This window comes from Betta splendens, chromosome 13 (assembly GCF_900634795.4).
Source record: "Betta splendens chromosome 13, fBetSpl5.4, whole genome shotgun sequence".
NCBI classification, from domain to species: Eukaryota; Metazoa; Chordata; class Actinopteri; order Anabantiformes; family Osphronemidae; genus Betta; species Betta splendens.
In genome coordinates, this window is record NC_040893.2 from 16186670 (window position 1) to 16195792 (window position 9123).

Consider the following 9123-nt stretch of genomic DNA (forward strand, 5'->3'; position numbering starts at 1 on the left):
TAAGCTCAGTCCTCTGTTCTATAAGTGTTAATGAAATGAAGTACATAGGAAGTACATGAAGTATAGGACCTCAAACAACGGCATTTCACTATTAAACATAAACAAGATCTGGTATTTACATGGCAACTGCGTTTTTTTTTATCATGGTTATTCATTTACAATCTAAAAGACATAGTACCTTCACTACTGTATAGCCTTTGGAAATGATGGCTGTTTGATACAGAGGCAGCTGTAGACCCACACATACTGCTCTAAAAGGCAGGGTTTGCTCCTGCACTTCTGGCAGAAATTGTGGCTTTTTAATTGACTGGTCATCCTTTTGCTACAGTAATTTATCTAAAGAATACTAAGTGAAACACATTGACATTGTATGTATTTATTAAATTCATGTAAATGTATGAGTTTTAAACGTTTTAATAATTTGAATACACTACATTTGTTCAGCCAACTTTAATTCAATACTAAAAAATACAGAATTTAGGTTTTAAGATGTCTTGTGTTTCTTTCGAAATGTCCATATTATTGGTCACTGTTTCCTGCAGCACAAGGGTAGATGTACTGAGTCTCTGTTTGGTCACCTGAGAGAAAAAGAAAAGACAACAGGTTAAAAAGAAAAGAATTCGGGAATAGGAATTTTATTTAGAAAAATAAATAACTTTTATGGTGACGCTATCTTCTTTCATCACTGTTTGCAAGCATGAGGTGTTCACATTGACCCTCCATAAAGCTTTTGCTATTTCCCACTGTCTACTCTACAGTACGTAAGTCATGATTAAGGTTAAATGAAATTTTATGAGCAGCATTTAAAGATCATTATGCTGCGCTAGAGAATTGGAGACTTGCTGGATCGCTTCAGCTTAGAAGTGGTTGAAGGCAGTAAAAGGAGGTGATGTAACTTATTTAAACTAATTATGTGTTGATATGTTTAATCAGACTCTGATCAAAGTCTCCATCCTCTATCCAGAAACCTTTTTTTACAATATAGCTCCACAACCTCCACAACACAAGACAACACTCACATGAGTTTTCGTGTATCATCTGCAAGACTGACAGTATAAGTCTTTTATTGCACACCAACAGTACCCAAACAAAATCTTATTTTAAATGTGGAAAATATAGTGAAATATGTACATTAACAGTTCATGGGTGAAAAATAGACAATTTCCCTATCGAAAAGGAACAACGTGTTGAGGGCGGTGTAGGATTGGTGAGTGTCTGTTTTACTTGGCTGGTAGTAGTCGTAGATCTTGACCACAGCCGGCTTCAGGTTCTGGACTTGGATCTCCTGAACAAGGTCCAGGTGGTGGTTGTGTGGTGTTTCCTTTACTAACTGTTGGTTTAATCCATAACAACATTAGTCACAGATCGAGGAAACAATTTGTCTTGATCCTGCTGTAAATTGCTCCCACCTCTGAAAAATACACCAGAACATGATCTTCCTCTTGTTCAACACGATCCACAAAGTCTGCACGTTTGAGCTGTGAGGAGATTACAGTCAGTCGGGTTATAGTGAAATTAATCCAAAACTCTCCTACTAAGACCTTACGCTCTTCAGAGACTCTGGCTCTGGGACAAACCCAGAGAGCATCTTGATATCCAGGATCACCATGTTGGTGCTTTTCAACTTTCCTCTGTATCTGTAATCACATAAAGCATGTTGGTGTTCTGTGAGGTTCCAGCACAGAACCAGTAGAACCAAGCATCGTCCTGCCCACAGTACTTACACTACTTTCAGCTTCAGACTGAGTTTGGGTCTGTGAGCTTTGATGGTGCAGTTGATCTCTGGTGTGACCTCCACACTGAAAGTGGTGACATCAGTGGGAGTGGGGACGTTGTACTGAAGAGAAATCTGGGAAACAGGTACAATTAAATTATAATAAATAAATAATAATAATAATAATAATAATAAAAATAATAAAATAAAATAATAAAAATAAATACTAAACTATTATGTTACAGTTCAACAATAAATTATTCTAGTCACTTGTTAAATCCACTGTATCATAAGCAATTTGTACCAATATTCACTCGACTTCACACAGCTGACTTAATAGTATTTGAAAGACAGATGTATTCTTAAATACACTGAACAAAAATATAAAATATATGATATGATATGATATGATATAAAAATATGATGATGATGATTGGACAGCATTATTATTGCACAACAAGAACTGATGGAAGGGTGGTGACCTAAATGAAAGAGCAAAGTCACGAGTCTATACAATTCAGTGCTAATCAGACTGTTTAGACAAGCAGAAATCTGAAAGATGTCTGCCACAGGAAGTGACCCAGTGCTGACTAACCTGCAGGGAAGCGCATGCCGTGCCCTTCACCTCCAGGCTGTACTTTCCTGTTGTGTCCTGCAGTGTCTTCTCCTGGTACAGCAGCTTGTTGTTCTGGTTCACATCAAATGTCAGCTGGCCACTGGGAGACTGGACCGTCACTGTGCTGGAACCTGTTGGACTGAACACCAGAGCGGAGTAGAGAGCCAGAGCCTGGAGAGCCACCACTGTGTCCTACAACACAAAGCACAAGCACTATGTGACCATCTACAGTTTGGTCACAGAATGTGACAATAGGACACAGATCAGTACCTGGGTGGAGGAGAAGCCTCCATACTGGTTCTGCTGCCCCGTCAGCCACCTAACGATACTGGAGCAGTAGCCCAGGTCCTCAGCTGTAGGTGAGGCACTGAGTTTGGCCAGTAACACATAGGAGCTGATCTCCACAGACAGAGAGGCTGAAGTTTCTACTGAGCTCTGAGACCAGTAGAGGAAACCTCCTGGAACCAGACACAAACCAACACATACAGTAAAACATGCTTTTACAGCAGTGAAGTCAGACTCATGTTCTTTAGGACGACTCACCTTCTTTGGATGCGACTTTGTCCAGGTGCTGCAGAAGGAGAGAACGAGTCTCCTTGTCTCCTGCCAGAGTGAAGACGTAGGCCAGCAGAGCTGTAGTGTAGGTGTTACTGAGGTCACTGATGGACTCTTTGAGGCAGGACAGGCTCTTTGTTATCACCTGACTCTGGAACAGATTCAATGCCAATACATTAACAGCTATGCTTCTGCTTGAGTTACAACATAAAAGAAAAAAGAGTCTTGAACTGTGAAGGTTAAACAAACATCAGGTGATGTGTTCATCTCCAAGAAGGCAGCAGTGACGTAAGCGCTGAGAGTCACTTCATCAGAGACTCCACCCTGTAGAGAGGAAGCATTCACACATCACTGGACCTGCATCACACTGTAACTACATTAAATGACCAAGATCAGCATCTTTCACTTCACCTTCATTCTGTTGTTAAAAAGGTGTCCAGACATTTCAAAGCAGCCACTTGTTTTTTGTTTTCTTATCAGCCAGGTCTTAGACTCTTCAATCTTTGTTGGGTCAATGTAGATGAAGGACTGAGCTTTAGAAAAACACCTCATCACAAACGCCGTGAGCCTGAGGGAAAAGTAAAAAAAAAACAAGTAAAAGAAAAAACTGTTTTAATGTAAAATAAAAAGTATCACACAAGTGGCATCACTGTGTAAAACACAAGTATATACTGTATGCACAAGAAAATAACAATATTTGTTTGGAAAATCATCACGTTAAAGTATTTCTGGTAATATAACTAAGGTTGCACATGTTCACCATTATATTTTTTTGATGACCGTCAGTCATATTCTCACCAAGTGTTTCCTGGTCCTGATCCAAATGTGCTATAAGCACCGTTGGTGTCCTTATAGTTCAGCTGCCTCTGGTAGCCTAACAGCACAACAACAACAACAGATGCTTATTATTGAATAAAAATACTTTTGCCTATTCTTTCACAGTGAAATCATTCCTCCATGTAGTAGACATCCTGCAGTGCCACCTCTCCGAGATTTGGGTGCTTTACTGATTTTTATGTTTCTGACCATGTTTATGGCTTCTGACAGTGTAATACTGAAAGCATGGGACACTTAAAAGTCAGTGTAATTCAGTTCAGTTCAACTAATTTATACAGCACCAAGTCACAACAACTGACCACTGGTGAGGAAGTTTGTCGCCTTCTTTTTGATGTCTGGGCTCAGCTGCTGTGTGTTCTTCAGGTACTGGAGGATGTAGATGTTGGGAGCTAGAAGAGCCATGTTCTGCTCCCCACATCCATACGGCATCCGCAGGAGTCCCTCCAGGTTCTGCAGGGCTCGGCCCAGGATGTCGCCTGGAACACAACATTGACTCATGAAAACATTTAACTGGGAGCACAGATAATCTGAGTGGCTGTTTTTCTTAAAAGTATTCTCTAGTTGTGTCAGTTTACCTAGAACAGACACTGAAGCTTGAGCAGATCCATCAATCACATTCTGTGGGAGCTGTAGTTCTAGTTCCTCTGTTAAAGCCTCTCCTGGGAACAGAGAGGAAGTCAAGTCACAGTCAGTACCAAGCAAAGTCACTTACATGTCCTGTACCAGGACAGAGTGACGTGGTCTGAGCCATACTGACCTTTTGGACAGAGCAGCCAGTTGTAGGCCTTCACTATCTCAGTTCCCTCAGCCTCAAAGAGAAGAAGATGGAAAATAATGCACACAAAGACACCACTGTGTTCTTTATTTATCTTCAGTCCTATTGAATGCAAGCACTGTTTTTTAAAGGCACCAACCTTTACAATCAGAGATTTGGTGACCACATCGATACGACCTCTGTCTGGAACGCTCACTATCTCATTGTCACATGTAGCATGAGACGCTACAGCCTCAGCGCTGACAGACACATTTACTGTCCCTGAAAAGATCATGAAGGTCACTGTTTCCATTATTTCATCCCAGAGGAGACGTACAACAGCTTTTAAAAGAGTGTTTCACTCACTTAGACTGGACGGGACCATGGTCCAGCTGAGGGTTTTACGCTCGCTGCCACACAGACAGGACGTGTACTGGTCACCAGAGAGAGGAGTGAGGGTGTAATGTGGAGACGGGGCAGGAGTCACAGTGACCTGTTCAACACACACAACAATGTGCTAGTTTTACTGCAGTCTCCTGTTCAGACAGATAGCAGACAATTGCAAATAAGCACATTTATTAATTTCCCATGATTCATAACAGAATGTTTCACAGGGAGAAGCAAAAACAAAAGCGTCAAAACATTAATTAGTAAAAACTACTGTTCTGAACACTGTGACATCATGTTGAAATGCCAACAGTCAGAGTGATAAAGCATATTTAAATCCTGATTACCATGATGCAGCTGCTGAGGTAGTTGAAGACAGTCGCCTTCAGCTCAAAGTTCTCCCCCCGGATGATGGAGTAGGGCAGAGTGAGCTCCAGGAAGAAGGGCTGGAAGACCTTGATCTGTTTACGAGGAGCCAAACCAAAACCCTGAGGGGACAAACAGAAAGCCTCCGTCTCCCAGGTGGTGATGGTGTCTGGGACCGTGAGGGACACATTCTTCTCTTCGGACTCTCTGCACCAGAAAACACACAGGGAGACGAATTCTGTTTGACGTGGAAACAAACTTTCCCACCAAGATTAATAAAACATATTGGAATATTCCTGTGGCACAGGCCTGTGCAATGTCTAGAACTGTTCACTCATACGGATGTTCTTCTCCTTATGTTGACATCATAAAAAAATGTGCCCAGGAAAAAGTTGAAGCAAACGCGTAGTTAAAAACTGACCAGCACACATTTATGGGCATCTAATTAATTTATAATAACTTATTGTGCGTTAAATTATCATCATCTTATTTCATAAAATTAAAAACACTTTGCAAGAGAAGCTCACCCAACTTCCACCAGGTCCCATATCCACGTCTCAGGAAAAAAAGTACGGACTGTCACAACTGGTGGAGGAGCATTTCCACCAACACCTTGAGCAGTATTTACCGCTGGAAATAGCCCCCCAAAACCCATCCCACCAGCTGAACCAGGTGGACCAGGTAGACCTGCCATTGTCATTTCGGGCATCATGGGTACAGCACCATAGCCATAGCCATAAACTGAAACAAAACCAAAAAATATTAAATCACAATCACACAACACTATTATACAGTAAAAGTAAAGTTAGTAAATGTTTTGCACAAAATCCATAAATAGTCACCATTAAACCGATTGTAGTAGAAATCTCTTCCTTTAAACCTGAGGCATGAAGGCATTTGAATAAACAAGTTTGTTGCTACCTTCAGTCCAACGTCCTAGAAAAGGCAACAATAATTAAACATCACTGAGGGGCCATTAAATGAAAAACTACATTAAATGAATATCCAACTATTTTCCTTTTGTTTGTTACATTATCATTATGGAAAATGTACATGTACCTTAAACACTGTATAAGCATCTTTCTGGTTATGTCCAGGATGAGGCAAAATGTATCTTCTTATTCTGACAGACAGACACTCATCAGGATCCTCAACCCCGTGTGGAAAAGATGATGCCATTTTGACAGGCAGCAAATTATATATCTAAAAGAAAAAAAAAATATGATTTGGGGCTATAAACTACACTCTTAAAAGAGGATGCGACTCATACTGTATATACAGTAGGATACAACAGAAACATCTCTGGCTGCTGTAGACTTTCCTACAACATCTAGGAATAAAATTAAGTAAGTTACTGAAGCATAACTAGAACTAAAGGATGCTTGAATCTATTTATCTTCATCTTTCACCTTATCTGCATCCAGACTCTTCCCTGGCTCCTTAATGAGGACACTCTGGTCAACAGCACTGACGCCACACAGCGAATCAGGTGCAGCCGTCACCTTCAGGGTGGTCTCCTCTCCTGGGACAGCTGAGGACGGAGAGAACTCCAACGACACCTGACACACAGCAAACACATCTGTAGTGTAGTGTTTTACATACTTTTACATACATGCACTTCTTTACACAGAAACAGCAACATTGATGGTGTTGCATCCTTCACCTTTTGCTCTGCCCTTTTAATACAACTTTGGTTAGCCATGTGTTATTCAGACTGACAGTCCTCCATGTGTAATTTCCATCTCAAATAATCAAGTGTCTTGCTGTTCTAGGTTGCCAGACCAAGCTTGAAATTCGCTATATACAGTACAGTATATATACTGTAGTAGAGTCTGTTATTCTCCATCCTGTTAAACCCCTATCATTATATAAATCTCTAGTATCTGCCTTTTTAGATTTTTAGTGTAAATGATTTGTTCTAGTATTTCAAGTTAGTCCTGTACCTTCCTTGTGAACTGAATGAGTCACAACAGCGGTGGGGTGGATAGCACTCAAAGCTCAGTGCTTCAAACCTTCTGGCCTTTACACATTTACATAATCAGTTGTTGCAACATGTTTTTAGTTTTACCCACCTTGTTCCTGAAGCATTGCTCTGTGGTGAAGTCTGCACTGCTGGCGATCACTGTCTCACTGGGGAGGACAGCGTAAACTACAACCTGGACCTTTGGTGCCATGTCTGGAGATACCTTCAGTTTAAAGGACACCTCACCCTCATTCACTGAAACATTAACAAGAAAAACAAGACAGAAAATGAGAGATACTGTATAAATGACCTGTTGTTTATGACCGTCATTTACAGAACACACTACCTAATATTTAATATCCAAAGGCCAGTGTCTTGCTTCTTTACTATATAAAATATACAATTTATTTTGATGATGACTAAAGACTTTGCCAACCTGATTGTCTTTGCACTTTAATTTCTTTCAGTCCTTGCATGATAATGGCTCCTCTGGATAAGACCTGGGATTAAAAAAAGTAAAATATCATTTTAGACAAACTAAAGCCTGACCACATCCAGATTATAATACAGTTTATGTGGAGTAGAAGTAGTCTCAAAGCAGTATATTCCCTTTGTTAACGTGGTTTCATGTTCAGTTGTTTATCACTAAGATCCTGAAAACAACTTGTCCTGTAAACTATATTTGGTTTTATTTTGATAAGTGAAACACAGGCAGTTCTAAAAGCAAATTATGACCATCACTCACCAGATACATCACGTCCACGTTGCCCTTGGTCTCTCCAACCAGAGTGTACTGGATGAAGACGTCCTCCTCTGTGTCACAGGGAAGTGGTTTATCTTTGTTCTTTACCTCCAGGGAGCTGACTGTTTAGTGGTCAGGAGACACCTGCCGTGCTAGAGACAACCTGTGATTTCCATTTTCATAGTAAACTGTTCTGTACATGGGGTATCCCCATGTAGCTTTGTTGCTAACCTGTGAATGCATGTGGAAATTATAGACAGTATGAATAATGAAAAGCACATTCCGTAACAAACTGATTTTTCAAAGCTAACTTCACTGTTCATATGAAATTGGTTAAAATATTTAAGTTCTGACTATTTTTTTGAAGCATGGAGATTTCCAGGAAGGTAATTTTTTGCCAATAATGCTGCTTATTATTAGGTTGCCAGTGAACATTTTTTAACTTTTTCTTCCATTTGTTTGGTGTTCACAGCCATCTGTAATGACCTCTATGGTCTTCAAGATAATAGTTCTGTTCCACTAACTTAGGAACTTAGACCTTAGACACCTTATTAAGAAATCAACGTCCAATATTCTTTTGCATGAAAAGAAGTACAATAGTATATACAGTAGAAAACTTTTCCTTAAAGGCTATATTATGATAGCGTTTATATTGATAATGAATTATTTTACAAATTATGCACAGTAGCTTTACTGATTTCTACAGTACTTACACCAAAGGATGATGTCCCTGTCATAGTTTTTCATGTCTAAGGAGAATGAGGCGACACCTTCATTGTCAGTGGTGAGATTCTGTAGCAATATGGTGACCCACATCCCCCCTCAAACAGGTACAGTGTCATGTCCGCAATGGGCTCGTTATTATGATATACGGCTTTTAACCTGTTTACAGCACAGATTGATTAATGGGAAATCAGAACAATTCAGTTGGTGTGTGTGTTTTCTCAAATATATTACACCTACTTTTCCCTCCATGTTGATCACTTGTTGATAAATCTTAGGCGTATCAATAAAAGAAAAATCTACCAGCAACATATGATAAAGTTATTTTCTTCTCTTGTAGGTGTGGAAATACCTGCAGGAGAAGTTTCAACATGTTACAAACATAAGTCTGTTATACTGACTAAATAAACATTAATTGCACAAAGTGCACTATTTAAATACAAAGTAAATAAACTAAACCTGCCTG

At 39.9% G+C, this 9123-nt stretch overlaps 1 protein-coding gene across 1 annotated transcript in view; it reads right to left on the reverse strand.

The window, feature by feature from the left end:
- Window positions 1–360: 360 nt before the first annotated feature.
- LOC114868668 (alpha-2-macroglobulin-like) overlaps window positions 361–9123 on the reverse strand; it is a 13531-nt gene continuing 4768 nt past the window's right edge. Inside the window, exons 14-37 of the mRNA XM_029172469.3 lie at window positions 7938–8042; window positions 7629–7692; window positions 7302–7447; window positions 6639–6788; window positions 6289–6432; window positions 6072–6165; window positions 5757–5970; window positions 5211–5436; window positions 4843–4969; window positions 4637–4758; window positions 4480–4531; window positions 4298–4381; window positions 4022–4198; window positions 3684–3759; window positions 3297–3453; window positions 3135–3209; window positions 2874–3036; window positions 2601–2788; window positions 2310–2522; window positions 1725–1849; window positions 1547–1637; window positions 1410–1478; window positions 1225–1330; window positions 361–578 (exon numbers count right to left, since the gene is read on the reverse strand). Coding sequence (XP_029028302.1) covers window positions 520–578; window positions 1225–1330; window positions 1410–1478; window positions 1547–1637; window positions 1725–1849; window positions 2310–2522; window positions 2601–2788; window positions 2874–3036; window positions 3135–3209; window positions 3297–3453; window positions 3684–3759; window positions 4022–4198; window positions 4298–4381; window positions 4480–4531; window positions 4637–4758; window positions 4843–4969; window positions 5211–5436; window positions 5757–5970; window positions 6072–6165; window positions 6289–6432; window positions 6639–6788; window positions 7302–7447; window positions 7629–7692; window positions 7938–8042 — 3027 coding nt within the window. The 3' untranslated portion in view covers window positions 361–519. The remainder of the gene's footprint in view (window positions 579–1224; window positions 1331–1409; window positions 1479–1546; window positions 1638–1724; window positions 1850–2309; window positions 2523–2600; window positions 2789–2873; window positions 3037–3134; window positions 3210–3296; window positions 3454–3683; window positions 3760–4021; window positions 4199–4297; window positions 4382–4479; window positions 4532–4636; window positions 4759–4842; window positions 4970–5210; window positions 5437–5756; window positions 5971–6071; window positions 6166–6288; window positions 6433–6638; window positions 6789–7301; window positions 7448–7628; window positions 7693–7937; window positions 8043–9123) is intronic.